General features: G+C 51.5%; 1 protein-coding gene across 1 annotated transcript; it reads right to left on the minus strand.

Annotated features, from left to right (window-relative positions):
• Positions 1-13203: 13203 nt before the first annotated feature.
• On the minus strand, positions 13204-15584 carry LOC127476563 (uncharacterized). The gene is made up of 3 exons (XM_051799580.1): positions 15437-15584; positions 14586-14897; positions 13204-14256 (listed from the first exon to the last, which is right to left on the minus strand). Exons 1-3 carry the CDS (start codon positions 15582-15584, stop codon positions 13871-13873), a joined length of 846 nt encoding a protein of 281 aa, XP_051655540.1. The 3' UTR covers positions 13204-13870.
• Positions 15585-15938: the final 354 nt, after the last annotated feature.

The following is a 15938-nucleotide window of genomic DNA, read 5'->3' on the forward strand; positions in this document are numbered from 1 at the left end:
AAAAAGCTGGGAAGAGTCAGAAACAGTTTGAGTTTGGTAGGAAGAAGGCAAGGGGAATGCACAGCAAACCTACTGTAGTGCATCATTTCCTGCAGTGAGGAGAAAGCATTAACACTGTGAGATAAAGCCCCGGTGAGCCCCGCTTGACACAGTCCTCAGTTCTGGTAGGAAGGCTGGAGAGGCAGAGCACTGAGCCATGCTCCTCTGGGAAGACACTTGCTGAGTGAGCTACTTCATTTACCCGTTGTGCTGGAGGCACTGGGAATCTCCTAAGCAACTGAGCTCTGTCACTGAAGCAGCTAATTTCTTCTCACAGGTGTACTTGGCTGCTTCAGGTGAGGGTAAAATGAAGTCTCACGCATGAATTATTAGAGCAGTCTGAGGACCAAGGGGGACAGTGGCAGCTCAGCAGTAACCAATATGTATTTCTTGGAGAGAAATATTATCAGCACAAACAAGAGGTGCAAGAGAGAGGGCTCAGTAGTTAAAGAATCAGGCTGTTTGTGGCATAAAACTTGTGTTAACGGGCTAAAGAGATGGTCTCAGCATGATGTCTCCAACCCTTCTTGCTGGTAGAAGGGAAGAGATGTGTACTAACAAATGGGGAACCAGGAGGATGAGTGAGATGGTGCTGCAGGGTGCCTTTGTCTGGCTGCATCCCTCATCAGCCATGGGATCATGGAGCTGAGCTGGCTCCAACAGCAGCAGCAGGACAATCTCCTCCGTGGGATGCTGGTGCAAAGCCACTGGCTCTCTGGTGCTCTGCTGGCTGTTGCCCATGGGAGACTCCTCATGTGCCTGCAATAGGAGCCCAGGGAACCCTGCAGTAGGATGAAGTTGCTCTGTCAAAGCAAGCACCAGCATTGCAAAGAAGTGTTCAGGGATGCAATCAAGAAAGCCTGGTCTTTTTATCTGTACAAGGGCACCGACTTTGGTTAGAATTATTCATTTTAGTGGGCTGAAGTGGGTTTTCTGAACCTGTCAGTCTGATTCAGAGAACTCACCTGTGTGGCCAGCCTGACATGGATACGAGCACCTGAACATCTTGAAGCACATCATAGTGAATGGGATGAGGCACATGAAACCTGGCGTCTATTTCCCCCTGGAGTTGGGCATCTGGTCATTTCTGCATCCCTCTAAGGAGTTTGTTCTGAGGCTCTGATGATGTCTGCCTAAATGGCATAAGTGGCTGCCCATATCTGAGCCCCCTTTGCCCATCTCCTGGCTAGAGGGAGGGAGGGAATGCTGTGGGCTATAGAGGTAAGGAAGCAACACCTGGACTGCAGCAATCCCTAACTGGTTAAGCAATACCCGTGTTTACATCTGGGAAAAGTCCTGGTCCCTTCCCTACACCTACATGTTGGCCTGCAAGCTGCTTGTCATGATGATTTCCCAGGACATTTTTGCTGCAGCTTTCCAGGTGGTGAGAGGCTGGTGATAAAAGCCTAGGTTCTCCCCACGTTCCAACCTGAGGAATGTCCTGGCAGGGAGGGTCTGACCCTGTCCTTAGAGTGCCAGCCTTGTCCTCTTCTCCTTCCCTGCCCTGCTACAACACATTCTCTCAGAAAAATCATAACTTATCTTAATCTTGCAGACAGCATCACTCAGGGATAAGGTAACTAATTTGGGAAATTATCCTGGTCGTCGATTCCCTGAGTGATTGGTGGGAGAAGCTTTGAATGATCAGCCAAGCCTCACGCATGCTCCCTGCTGTTCACTTGGGCTCAAATTACCCTTTTATTTTACTTCCTCCTTGTTCTCATTGCCACACCACTCAAACTAAAATTATTCGCCTACAACCACAAATGCAGGGATATATCACCGGGAGTGCTGTAGGGCTGTCGCCATATATAATTCTCTGAGCTCAATATTTATAGAACTACACACGGCACAAATCATACCCAGAAAGCCCGTTGAGCTGGAGAGCTAGGTATAAACTCCAGAAATATCGCAAGCCATCGCTCACAAGAGACTGCCCGCCAGACCCGCTGGCCGTACATCACGCTGTAACGCCATCCGAGTCCGCGCTTGGTGCTGGAGTGGATCAGAGGTCACTGCCAAGCTTTTCTTCCATAAATCCCGGGAGCTGGCTCTCAGCAAGGTTAGGGGCTGGGAGAGCCCTGGTCCGAGTGCTCCTTCCTCCTGCTTGCTGTCGCTGACACCCAGCTGTCCCAGCACTGTGTGTGGGCATTTATCTTTGGGGTCTTGTCCTGCCTTCTCCCCCTCTGCTATAGGAACCAGGGGGGGAAGGGAGAGGAGGTGTGCTGGATCTTACAGTTCTGAGCCCCTCTTCTTACCCCTCTGGGTCACATTCTCCCACCTCACCCTGCCCTGTGCAGGGACATGGACATCTGGAGAAAATTTGTGGTTAAGGGCACTCATTAACCTGCCTGCCCACAAAGCAAAGGCACGGTCATTAGTCCCGAGACAGTCCAGGTCCCTCGCTCACTGCTTTCTCTCCTTCTCTCCTCTTTTCTCCTTTTTGAAGTTTCTCCATGGCTTGGGTGGAGGTGATGCCTCCCTAGGAATGGGGAATGGTTTCTGACCAGGGCAGGCCCTGGTGTTCACTGGGGCTATTCCATTGCATTTGAAGTCAATCCAAAGAATAAAGCACAGGTAAAATGAGGGCTCTGCAGGTGAAGACTAATCCTTCACCAGCTTTTCCCAGCGCTGGCAGCATCCACCTTCATGTGCTGGTGGTCCAAAGTGTACCACAACAGATGGAGAAGATCCAGATGAGACCCTATGCAATGAGCAGGTAAAGATTCTCTGAAGCAGAGGAGCAGTGATGTGGTGCTTTCTGGACAAATAAGCACTGGGGGTTTTCCTGAGAAATCACCAGCCAGACAGTCACCATAATTTCTAAGCTGAGTATGATGGACTTTATCTAACCAGTCTCTGCTTCTCCCCTTTCCCCCAGCAGCGTGGCAGACAGACTCTGACATTTAAGCAAAATAAAATCCAGCCCTTAGCATTAAGTAAAACTTGCAGTGTGATGATTTTGTGGCTTGCAGCAACATCTCAGCAGGGGCGTGTTAAAGCCGGTCTCCAGCGAGTGGAAGAATGAAGCTTTGCAAAACCCTGACGAGGCAAAGCTCCTAAAATAACAATTGAATTAAACTTAATTCATTTTCACTTAATACCCTTACAGTGCCTTTAGTAAATGAGGCTGTTATTATTTTGAGGAGGAAAATGGAGAGGCACAGTCTGGATGCAACTCATATCTACTTACTGAAAGAAAGAAAACATTAGTGGAAATAAAAAAAAATATGGGAAGAAATGCAAACAGTTCAGATTTTCCATTTTGGATGAATTACCCTGAAATCCACCCAGTCTCACATTCTTCAAGATGTGCCCCAGACTCTAGAGTTTGCAAACCCACCTCTTTTTTTGCCAGATGCTGGGGGTTTGCTGGGTTTGCCAGGATTACATACCTGGTCACATCCAGCATCTGTGGATGCCAAACCCTTCCTTCCCATCTATTCTCTTGCAGCTTTTTGAGCTTCTCTGTGTTGTTTGAACCCCAAATACCCTCTACTTGCTCTGCCCCTCACCAGCCCAGTATGAAGGGTTTGAAGTACTGTGCTCACTTTGTTTCTGTGGATAATGTGTCGGCGTGAACCCTTCCCTGGGGAAGGCTGAGTTAGCTCCCTGACACTGGCCCTGACTCAGTGGGACATTCAAACACAAGCTCAGGGTGACCCTACACCATACCAGCCCTGGACACTCATCCCTATTCAGGACAACCTTTGTCTACATGCCTAATTTCCATCCATGTCTCCTGTTTGCTTGGGAGGTGGGATTTAGCAAGCCACTCAGTACCAAGACTGTGTTTCTCTGCCGAGGATGCAGAACAGCATCCCAGAAAGGGCATCCTGCAGCTCTTCCCCTCAGATGCCCCAGCAAAGAGCAAACATATCATGGTCCCACACTCCAGAGAGGGATGGTCAACCGATGCAAGGAACAAAGGGACCCAAGGAGCCATCCCAACCTTGCCCCACAGAATTCCTTGCTCTCAAACCTCAGGCTCTGCAAAGCAGAGGGAGCAGAGGCTGCTCTGAAATGGCCATACAGGCACTGAACTACACTTCCCAGTAGGCCACAGAGCAAGGGTAAGGGCCCTCCTGATACAGAAAAGTCTCCATTTGACTTGTTCGTGCTCCGTGGGGATGGGGACATCTGGGGATTTTAGGATTTTAGGGCTAGAGGCAGCCCTTGTTCATTGCTGCATAAGCAGAGGCAACAGCAGGCATTACAGCAAAATTAATTTCCTCTCTGAATGCAGCTCTCCTCTGTCACTACTGGCTTTACAGTCTTCTTTCCAGAGCTCTAGAAAATAGCCCAGACAGGCTTTGCAAGGTTGCCTCGCCCTCTGTCTTGCTCGGAGGCAGGCTCTGCTCCAGCTAATCCTCTTCTGACAGACTCTTTTGTCTCTCTTCTCATAGAAACCTTTCTTCACCTGCCCTGGTTAGGGCAAGAAGCTCCTCAACTTTAAGAAAATGAGAATAAAATTTCTCATAAAGACACAGCTTTTCAAAACTCTCTGCTCTTCCCATCAATTAGAACTGGATAATTTTAGGCTTATACTAACAAAACTGAATGAGAAGGTCCATGAGACAGTAAGCATGCATCTTTCCCGGTTGCATCCCCTCTACTGCCAACAGATGCTGCTGCTGCTCTCTCTTGCTGCCAGGCAGGGACAAACAATGTTCAGAGCCTGTGTCTGCAGCAGGGACAAGAGGCAGGTGAGAAATAACTTCACTGGGACATTTTCCAATAGCACAAAAAGTTAGCATATACCTGTCATTTATTCCTCTGCACCTTCCTGCTCCTAGTGAGCCACACCTCTTGACCCTGATAGACTTTCAGAGCTATTTCAGCTAAAATCCAACTCTGCTTTCAAAAACAAAGATTAATGGGAAAATAATTATCAATCATGGGGAGTACTTCATCAAAATCAGATCATCGGAGTTTTGCTTTTTTTTAAAGCATTGCAGATGAAGAAAAATATGAGATGTAGGGAGTGAGCTGCATGAGCTCTGGGGCTGCCGTGAGCTATTTACCTTCTGCATTGCCGGCTAAGAAATTATCTGGGGAGGGCATTATTCCTTTGAAGGGAGATTCCTACCTTGGATAAGGGTCAAGACTTGTAAAAAAACCAAAGGCCTAGGTAGTCATTTGCCTGAGCTCTCATGCCTTGCTTTGGGGATGCCAGCTAAGAGAGGGGCAAGGCTTAGCCCATACTGTGCACACAGGCTCCAATCATGCTTGCAGGTAGTGGAATACCTGCTCCCTTTTCCTCCCCAAAGTTTTCCTGTCCAACCCCTTTCTTTCCAGACGTGTCTCTGGAACATAATTATCATCCTTCCTGCTGTAGATGGGAGCCTAGAGAAGGTACCAAAATCAAGGGCTGCAGCACAGCAGAAAGAGGGCAGGAGGGCTGGGAAGTCCCCAGGGAGTCCGTCACCACTTCTTCAATTTTCTAACCACCAAACCATTGCAAAAGAGTTTTGAGGAGGAGACTTGTCACCAATCCAAAGTGAGGTGCTTCAGAGCCAAGCCCTGCCTATCTCACTCCAGACATCGTTTACGTAAAATAAGTGGTCCTGGTGGCAGCCCCAAGTTATCAGTTGATTATTATTTCTTCTCACATTGTGGTGTTTCTATCTCTGTCTTTACATCTGGCAGTGCTAATTATCCTTTTGCTTTCCCTTGAAAAGTTCATAGATCAAATAGGGCAGATTCCCTCTGCCCTTGGCCATGGTATCTGTAGCCTGGGCTGGGCAGAGCACAAGGAATGAGGGCAGAAGCTGTTTTGCAACCTTGCTCATGAGTGTCATAGCTGATTCCCCCTGCAGGGCAAAAAAAGAGAGAAGGAAGTGAGAGAAATGAAAGCTATTAGTATCAAACAATTAAGGGCTATGGTTGAATTAGAGACTATTTGGGAAAAACATTAGTGGATAATAAAATAATATCTTTTTAAGAAATGAGAAATAGCATCTGGTTACAGGTTGTGTGACACCAGCTTTATGTTGTTGTTTATGCTGATGGACTTGGAAGTTGCCTGGTTGCTCCAGTTCATTTTGCTGTGCTGGAAAGCACTGATGGATGAAGGGAATACAGGAGCAGCAGCTGGGGATTTTTTTGCTTCTTCATTGAATCATAGCATAATTCAGGTTGGCAGTGACCTCAGGAAGTCTCTGATCCAGCCCTCTCTCTGAATAAGGCTCAATGCTGCTAGGTCAGGTTGCTTAGTTCAGTAACTCTTTGAATGTTTCTACAATTGGTGACCCCAAAGTCAGATCTTTGGTCCAGTATTTGACTACCCTTCATGTGGAAAGTTTCTTTTTCTTATAACTAGTTGTAGTTTTCCTTGATTCAATTTGTGTTTGTTGTTCTTTGTGTCCATTGCCCCTTAGTCTTTCCCTGTACTCCAAGCAGAGTCTGGGTCCACCTTCTCTAACACCCCACCAAGCACCTCTGGCATGGATGAGGGTGTTTGTGAAAACGATCTGCAAGCACAAGACAGTGGGGGGAGCTGTCAGCATGAGCATAAAGGAATGTGACTTGTGATACTCCCTACTCTCAAAGCTTAAATACTTCCACAGGAAAAAAAAACCCCAAAGTAACCCGTGAATTGCGGTATTTTCCTTCAAGTTATTATTTTTCTGAAACTCCTCACGGGAAGTAAAGTGGTCATAATGCTCATTTGTGTGATCCAGAGGCAGAGCTCATACCTGGGGAGTGATTGTTGCCCATAAAAGTGAGAGCAGAAAATAATCTGGGGACTGTCCATCAGCACAGGTGTAGCACTTCATGCTGGCAGCTCCACTACCCTCAGAACAGGGCGCAGAGGATCCCATGACACTGGCTCAAGCAGCTGGCGGGTTTTGGGACAGGCCATATACAAGGAAGGGCTTGTTCTGGGTGTGAAGGCAGTGACCCAGGGACTCTGCAACCCTCTCAGCGGCTGGTTCTGGGGATGAAGCAGGAGGCAGGAGAGTTTCTGGTGGAGGTGACCCTGGCTGCAACAGGGCTGTATGAATGCAGCAGGGAGTGCTCCAAAGATCAGTTCCTAAGGGCAGCAGGATTTGAAACACCCAAGGACTGAATTTACTTGTTGTGTCTCTTGTCACATACTGGCTGAAATGCAACAAGACATTTAAATTGGGGAGGACAGAGAGTGAGAGTTATGCATGATGTGCTCACAGGATCAACTAGGAAGAGCTGCGTGTTGCTTCCCTGCCACTCCACTATTTCTGAGATGGGTGAGGCCATGTCTAACCCCCTGTGCCTGGTTTTGACCTTCCCTCCTCTCCCTGAGACCTGTGGCACCAGCATCACTTTGTTTTTTAGTGGCAATCCTCTCTGAAATCACTGTGAAGCAGGGGATGGGTTTCACCTTTCTGACTGCACTACTGTGGTAGCATCCTGCTTCTTCAGCTCTTGGTACGGAGCTTGATTTCTATGCGGGGTGCAAAGTAGCTGCTCGCATTACAGGGGAAGGAATGCCACGGGAGGTTTTGCTCGTGAAACCCTTCTTCTTTTCAGCTTTTAACCTTTGCAAGGAGTTTTCCCCTTACTAAAAATGCTTGTCAGGAGGCAGCACGCCCTGCTGAGTCCCACTTGAGTTTGGGGGGCCGGGCGGCGGTGCTGCCTGCAGAGGTCCCCCTCGCCTAAGCTTTGAGCGCCGGGCGGCAGCGCCGGGCGAGGAGGTGGCTCCGGCGGCTCCGGCAGGACAGTGACCCCTCTCGCACCCCTCGTCCTGGCTCCCTCATCCGCCGTCCAGGGCAAAGAAGGGGCAGGATTCCCACGGGTGTGCGGGTGAGGTGAGCTCGGAGAAGCGGTGGCCTCGAGGTGGGACCCCGGGAAGGCAGGACAATTAGCAGCCTGGGCTAATACACCGTAATTGCGGGCAGCCGGAACTAGGGGTCTTGCAGTTCGGTCTGCCCTGCCGAGGAGGCACCTGGAGCAGGACAGCGGCTCTTTGCATCTTGCCGAGAGAAGAGGCCAACCCTTGGCAGAGCTGAGGAGAGAGGCAGTGAGACCGGGCAGCCCATCTCTCTTCTCCAGCTGTTAATGGATCCAGCTTTTGCTCTGGGGTGGATTTGGAGCTCTCCAGTTTGTGCCCATGTCAGTACTGTGGCTGCTCCATCTTTGGCAGTGTATAGGATTTTGGGGAGCAATGAGTGGCCCCAGCTGCTTGAAAAAGTAGTACCTACCGGAGACACACCAGAGGAAACAAAGCATTCCTTTGCTCAGTGGCAGCAAAAGCAGGAGTAGTACTGCAAGCAGCTGGAAGGGACCTCCATGCCTAGCCAAGGCTGTACCCCTGCAGGGTACATGCTGCTAACCTCCGGCCTCCCTGCAAAGCCAGTCCAGCCAAGTCAGGGGTGTGCAGGCTGCCCTGGGTCCCCACCACAGCTTTTCTGTTAATGCTCCCCTTGCCCTCGGTGCATGGCCAGTGGTAACCCTGCCCTGAGCGACTCCTGGAGTGCTTTGGTTTGATGTCTGGGGTTTGGGGGTGGGGACAGTGCTGCACAGCCTTCTTATCCCCTGCTTTACAATAACCACCCCCCAACAAATAGTAGACAAGATGATCCATCCACCCACATGCCAGTACCTGCAATTTTTACTGTGGGGGATAGGACGTGAGCTGCCAACACGCATAAACTCCTGGGCACAGGCCAGCTTTTAGGGACAAGTGCCCTCCCTGCAGCCAGCAAGTCTCATGTTCACAGTCACATCACTTCTCCACCAAATATCATGTTCCTACTCCTAAGAAAGAATCTTTTGATTTTTATTTTGTTTTTGTTTTTTGAAATGGAAAGGAGAATAGCAGCCAGTTGATAGTGTAAAGGGAAGAAAACCTGTGATTGGGTCCTCGGGGGGAGTTGGCACAGGCTCAGATTTTCTGTGGTGACTGGCCCTATGCTCTCCTGTTCTTGCTGCTCTGTTGTCTGAGCAAGGTGTGAGTCCCTTCCAAGGGAAAAGTTATTTCCATAATAAATTGAGTGAAATGGAGTAGGGGGGAGCTGAGAGGAATGTTGGCTTTGTCAGAAAAGGACAGATTGGGTGTGATATATTGTGATAATTTCAACATCTTGGAAAACTCCAGTTTGGTTGTAATACTAATGTTTTTGAAGGTGAGGAGCATTTGTGCAATAAACTTGTCATGGTTTGGTGTGGCCTTGAAACTACTTTGGGCTATGAACCCATCATGAGCCCTCTGCCTTGAACACACTGAATGCCCTGAATGCCCATGCTTGAATACCCTAAACATGTTCCCAACAGTGGCTTAGTGGGTCTGCAAGAAAAGAGCAATAGGACTGTTGCTGAGGGTGGGCTTGCTGTGAATAGTGTGGAGGGGGCAGCTGGGTGCCTGACAGGGGATGTATTTGCAGGTTGGGACGCCGTTCAGAGCACTTCTAATCCTGGGCTTTATGGCCCCAGTGAAGCGAGATCTTCTCTTTGCCATGTGCTGCCCTCTGTGCTCCTTCCCAGGCCAGGTACCAGGAGGGTACGTGGGGGCTCCCAGGCAGCTGAGGCAAGTGTGAACCCTGTGGGGCACAGCAGGACGGGGCAGTCACTCTCTCCTGTGTCAGAGGAAGGGGGCACAGGGACTCACCTGTTTTGCAGGCTGTGTGCAAACTGACTGCACTCTCTAACCAGGAGGTTTGCCCTGGATTTAGATGGAGGTGGAAGCAAGGTGTACTGTGGAGCAGCAGCCCATCTCCCCAGCAGTCAGAACAACTCAGAGTGTGGGGGGCTTCGCTGCAGCCTCAGAGGTTGCCTGTATCCCTCTGAGGGACTCCCACCAAGTCGGGGGGAGCCTCTCCCACCGTCTATGGGCCCACTGAACCTGGGGAGGGCCTGGGGGGCCCCGGGAGCTTCCCTGTCTGTCAAGCTGCTCATGACTCTGGTCACCTCATCGTCCCCTTCCTTGCCATGGCCACTCGGTTCCCTCTGCCCCATCCGTGTTTCTGCCTGTGGAGCCGTCCCCAGGGCGGTCGGTGGGGGAGCACTGTCTTGTTCGGGAAATGGGAGACAGGGGTTGGGGAAGAGGGAGAAAGGCTTTTGCCAGAGGAAATCGATATCCCGTGAAAAGTAATTATTGAAGCATAAATTTATCATAAGGGTGATCACCAATAAAACATCTCTTGGCGACGTTTTAATTTAAAATCAAATTCGAAAAGGGCCCCCTCCCCCTTAAAAAAAAAATCCTTAACAAGCAGAAAAATAACTGCAGCCCTTGGAACACTTCATTATACGTTCAAAGAGAGCTCCATCATCTTCGCACCGACGCCGGGCTCTGCTCTTCTGATGGATCCAATGCAGCTGATTTATGGAAATGACTTGCAAATCCATAAATGTAGTTTGCAGTGACAGCCGTGCATATCACTAGTAATTCCTTTAAACTATGCAAAGAAAAATGATTCATATCTGGTTGGACCCTGCCTTTTCCAAGGGTCGCCACTCCTGAGTCTTGATGTGTTTGTCTGTATTGGTTTCCCTCTTGATTTTTTTTTTTAACTCGGTGATGGATGAGGCTGAGATCTTAGCGCTGAAACCCAGGACCCCGAGACCGCCGGCGAGGGAAGGGTTAAGCCTGTGGGAAGGTGATTTTTCCCCCCTTCCCCGCGGACACGCGTGGGTCGAACGCAACACACATTTCCGCACTCAGTGTCGTGTCCCACCCGGCTTTTCTCTGCAACCCCCCGGGCTTCAGCCCCGGGTTCCGAAAGCTTAATTGTGTTAATTAATTAGTTCTCCATATGCGATTGCTGGGTGACTCCGGGGCAGATGCAAAGGGATCGGGGAGGTGCAACCCGGAGGGATGTGCGCCCATCCCTCAGTTTCCCCACCTGCGAGTGAGGCGTGACGGGGGGAGCCGGCCCGGGCCATGTTGCTGCAAACCCGCTCCGGGGACGCCCCCCATACCCACCCCTCTCGGGGCTCCCGTCTCTCTCCTCCCTGCAAACCCCGGCACACAGGGCTGGGCCCGCACTCGTCGGTCAAGGATGGAGCAAAATTAGAGGATCTCTGAATTTCTTCATTGGTTTTTGCAGTTGTCCCAGGCACCACCATACACCCCTCCCCATTTATATCCCCAAGATCATCCTCCAGCAGTATCTCTGATAATGCGTTTATTAGGCTTCATGATGCAATAACCACAAGCAACCAGAAAATGTAGCATATTTCCACATTATCATCCAATTTCCCTTCCTGGGTATTTAGTTCAACTCTTTAACACCAGCCACATAATTAGAATTTGGATTTCCATTAATTTTCCCTGGGCCTGCAACCATTTTAAGATCACAGTGGTAATTAACGTGATACATCACTAATTTCACCAAGCACAATCTAAGTAGGCGCTCCCCCTCTCTCCCGGGGGGCAAGGCTACGGGGGGGTGGCAGGGGAGGCGTTGGGGGTCGGGGCGGCCCGGGGCCCCTGCCAGGGGGAGCGGGGCGGCTCTGCCTCCGCCTCGGCCTCGCCGAGGAGCGAAGCGTGTCGTGCTGCAGCCCGGCCCCGCCGCGTCCTCCGCTTTCGCTACGGAAAAATACTCTTTTCTTTCCAGTAAATTTAACAATTAAAAATATTTATCGGTAGCAGATTTACGTTGTTGTGTCTCCAGTCTTGGGGCATATTGGTAGACTATTAAGACTAATTAGCATCCTTTCTGCATGCAGATTTACTAAGCTGATTGCTGTATAACTCATCCCTAAAAGCCCCTATCCCTTCACATTTGCAGAGTGTAGCTGAAGGCAAGGCCCTTTCGTCTCTCTCCGAGCTTGCAAGCAGCTCACGTTATCCGGGCCTTTTGCTAAGTAAACTTTAAAAATGTGAAGCAATAACAATTTGAGTTAGAAGCTTGCAAAGTACTAAAATGGAAATATTACCTCGGGAGCTTCCACAGGAAGGATCTGGGAGGAAACAAGAGGCTTAAATGTATAGAAGCGCGCAGCAAATACAGGCTGTATATTCTCAGCATTAAACCCAGGGCTGTTATTTTCTTAAATATATTTGGAAATAAACAAAGGGTTTTCGTACGTGCCTGGGTGGCTGCGTGTTCCCGAAGCCAAACAACATCGAGGAGAGGAGGGAGAGAGGTAGGGAAAGAGAGAGAGAACGAATAAGAGTTCCAGAAAGTTTGCAAGATGCAGTTGCAAGGAACAGTTGCTGGGTTTTTTCCTTCTTTCTCTGTATTTTGGGTCTGTTTTAAAGGCGCGGAATCAGCAGAGTGCTTTGCTGCGTAGACCGTTAAATACAACGGGAAGGGAGATTCGTAGCATCCATCGTACCTTACTTTGCATTAAAAATATTTAAAGCGCCGCAGAAAGCTCTGCGAGGCTCTTTCAAGGTGTGGAAAGCATCAGCTCTTATGCTTTTAAAAAGCATACACTGCTGGTTTATTATTAACACACTGGGAAGTACATAAGCTCCACAACTTTATTCTCTTTAATGAGCCTGGAAGAGCACGTTGGCCCTGAAGGGTTTTGTTCATTAAAGATGTAAGCCGTAGGAATATTGTCTCATTAATTATCTGGTTTTAATTACACTGTTACCCTTTGAATCCGTATATTTGGGGGGGCGGAAAAGTTTCTATAGCCAGACCATCACGATCCGCAGTGAGGGTGTGTCGATGTTTAAGGCTTCTGAAGAGGCAGAGTTTCGGACAGGGAGTGCGAGAGTTGCAGGGATGCTCCGGCTGGAAGGATGGACGGATGGACGCAGGGGTGGGGAGGAAGCAGAGGTGGGAGGAAGCGGAATCTCCGGGCGTGTATAGCTGGGCGCACACCAGGAAATATTTATGTCCCCGTGTCCGTCCGCAGCCGCCTCTCGGCTGCCGGTCGCAGTCCGAGCCGGGCCGGTACCGGGCGGGATGCGCAGGGAGGGAGCCGGAGAGCTGGGTCGGGCAGGCTCAGGGCGCAGCCCCATCCGTGAGAAGTAACCGCCCGGACACCTCCCCACTTCCCACATCGTTATCCTTCCTCAGCGCATAGCGAGCCGGAGCCTCTCCAATTAATTTTATTTTCTTGTTAATTTGCTCGCCATTTAAGAACAACGGTCCTATAGCCCGCTGCCTTACACCGAGCAAGAAATACAGCGCCTCTCACCCCGCCGAGGCTGGGCGCCGGCAGCCGGGGATGCTCCTCCCGGACCGGGCATCACTCGGAGGGGCTGGGGGAGTCGGTGCCATCCTAACGGCTGGGGTGCTTTGTCATTAATTACCCAGCGCTAAATTGTGCCGTTTTCCCTTTAAATCCCAGACATGTTGACAGGACACATTAAAGTGCAGCCTTCTCAGGCTGAGAACATCATAAAAACCGGACAGGCAATTTCTGTTTTCACCAAATAGCCAGGGTAACGCGTTCTGCATCTTTGATTTTAATGCACTAACTGGCAGCTAAGCAGTGAGGGGAGCAAAGGGGTGGGGAGAGAGGGGACTCGAGATGGAAAACCTGGGGAGGAAGCAGAGGTTAGCGATATATATATATTTTTTTTTCTCTCTCTGTCTCCTGCAAGCCCTGCCCTCGGCCCCCTCCCATCTCCAAATCCATCGCACCAACTGAATTATCAACTAGAATTTGATTAATATGCAAATCTGAGGCAAACAGCTCCATATAATTCTTTCAGTGGAGAGTAATTAATCAACAGTTAAAGCAAATTAATACATATATCAATTTTGTCAGGAACATGCTTAGTTCAATAGCCCGTAAAATTGAAGTTTGAAGTATTAAGGGGCTCTACAGAAACGTTATGACTAAAACTTTCAAATTGATCCTATTTAGTAATCAATCAGGCTCTCCCCTCGGGTTAATCTGTCTAATTTTTCATCTCAAATCATACACTTTAGTGACATGCCATCTAGCAAACAGTCGATAAAAAGTTAACAAAAATGATAACGACTCCAGCACACGGTGGTTCCTGCGTGTGAGCCAGCGGACGCGGGTGGATGTGCGGCCCCACGGCGGCCCCACGACCCAGCCCGCCGCCCGTGCCATCCCGGGAAAACCACCTTTCGCCGAGCTGCTCATTAAATATGCAATTATTTTTCTCTTCTCTTCCTGTTTGCTTCTCCCTTCCTTCCTCGGCCCAAATGGGCTGATTTAGCACCGGCCGGGCCCGCCGGTGCGCGACTCCTCGAGGTCCCCTCCGAGCGGTGCAGAGACGCTGTTCCGCCTCGGGTGCGTCTGCTCTCACTGCGCCGAGCGGGCAGCGCAGCCGGCTCCTCCTGCCCGAGATACGCTGGGCTAGCATGGGGGGAAAAAGAGCAAAAGTGAGGGGAAGGTGTGCAGTCTGTAGCTATGAGGGTGGGAGTACGGATACAGCCTCACACGTGTTACCAGTATGGCCCCTACACGTGTTTACACCCCCGCGCACCCCGCCCCGTCCCAAGTCCGGCCCCGCGCAGCGATGCGCGCCGCGAGCAGAGCTGCGGAGAGGCCGCGGGGCGATGGGCAAAGGCGGGCAGAGGTCGGAGGAAGGGCCCGAGGGCAGGGACCGGAGCGCTGCCGTGGGAGGACTCGCGGCAGCGGGCAGACCCCGGGCGTCTCTTGCTTCCCCGCAGTTAAGGCATCACCTTGAGCGTCCAGTGCTGGCAGGGATAGGACCCCCTCACGCCCCCCGGTCCGCTTGTCTCGGCGCTGACGGCAGCCCCCTCGAGGGCTCCGCTTCGACAGCCACTTGCCTTTAGTGGGAGGGCTGATGAAGTCACTGTGAGCGCTGATGACGTCATACCTCCCGCTGCCGTCTCTGCGTATGACCCATACAACAGGGCTACGAGCAATTCCCCTGGGTGCCTGGGCCCCTTCCCACAGCAGTGGGGACGTTTCCGTAGGGAAACCGGGCCCGGGATGGGGGCAGATGAAGGGACAGGCCCCACTGGGGCAGGCTCAACCCTGACAAACAGATCGGGGTGAAGATCTCGGGCTCTCTTTGTCCTTTGCTGGCCACCCACCGTGGTCTCACCTGGACGGGGAGGGCGCAAGGCCTGGCCGTCTGTGCTCATGGAGAAGGTGCCACCCCTCATTGCAGAAGAGACACCCTGATCCCAGGGCCACCCTAGGGGTGCCAGCCCGGCCTGTGGGGGCGGATGGACTCTCCAGGCCCCCGGGGCGGCGGCGAGGCCGGCAGGACGCGAGGTCAGGAGCGGTCCGACGGGGCGTCCCTGCTTTAGCCCGGAGGAGCGACCGCAGCTTAAGAAGACTGAAGGGTGTCCGGGGCCGAGGGGCGCGGAGATGGATGCTCAGGGCCGTTGGGCTGAATGCAGGGAGAGGGGCCCCACCGATATCTCGGCACGGGACCCTCCCCTTTCCCGGTGCCCCCGGCCCTGCCCGGGTTGCCCCGGAGTGCCCGTCCCCTCGCTCGGGCACAGAACGGGGCCCGATCTCCCCAGTGGGAGAACAGCCGGAGAGCCGAGAGAACAAATACGGGCCTTGCCCCGGAGCCGGGAGCTGGCGGGGGGCGTGGCGGCAGGCAAAATGCTGAAGCCCCCCCGGACCCGCTGCCGGAGATACGGGGACAGTGGGAGGCCAGAAGTGACTGGGACGCGCTGCTCTGCACGGCAGTCTTTCCGCATGTCGGGACACAAGGGAACGGTGACGATATGCTAGCGAATGTGTAATGTTTGCTGCGGGGGGCAAGCGGGATGGACCATGTAGGGTGCAGAGGAAAGCAGGGAGAGCCCTCTGCCTCCCCCGTCCCTCGGCGTGCCCGTCCCCGGTGTGCCGCGGGCCAGGGGCGGGCTGGCAGCGGCCCTGTACCGGGGCCTTTCTGGGGAGCGGAGGAGAGAGGCTGCAATTCCTGCCCCAACCCCAGAATAGGGAAGAAAAAGCCTTTCCTTTCAGCAGAGACTCATGCATCAAACTTCAATTTTCCGGACGATTGAATTAGTGATTTTTTTTCTCCTGATCTAAAATACACTTAAGTCTTT

Source organism: Manacus candei, unplaced genomic scaffold (genome assembly GCF_025592945.1).
Source record: "Manacus candei isolate 608988 ecotype Guabito, Panama unplaced genomic scaffold, ASM2559294v1 h1tg000050l, whole genome shotgun sequence".
NCBI classification, from domain to species: Eukaryota; Metazoa; Chordata; class Aves; order Passeriformes; family Pipridae; genus Manacus; species Manacus candei.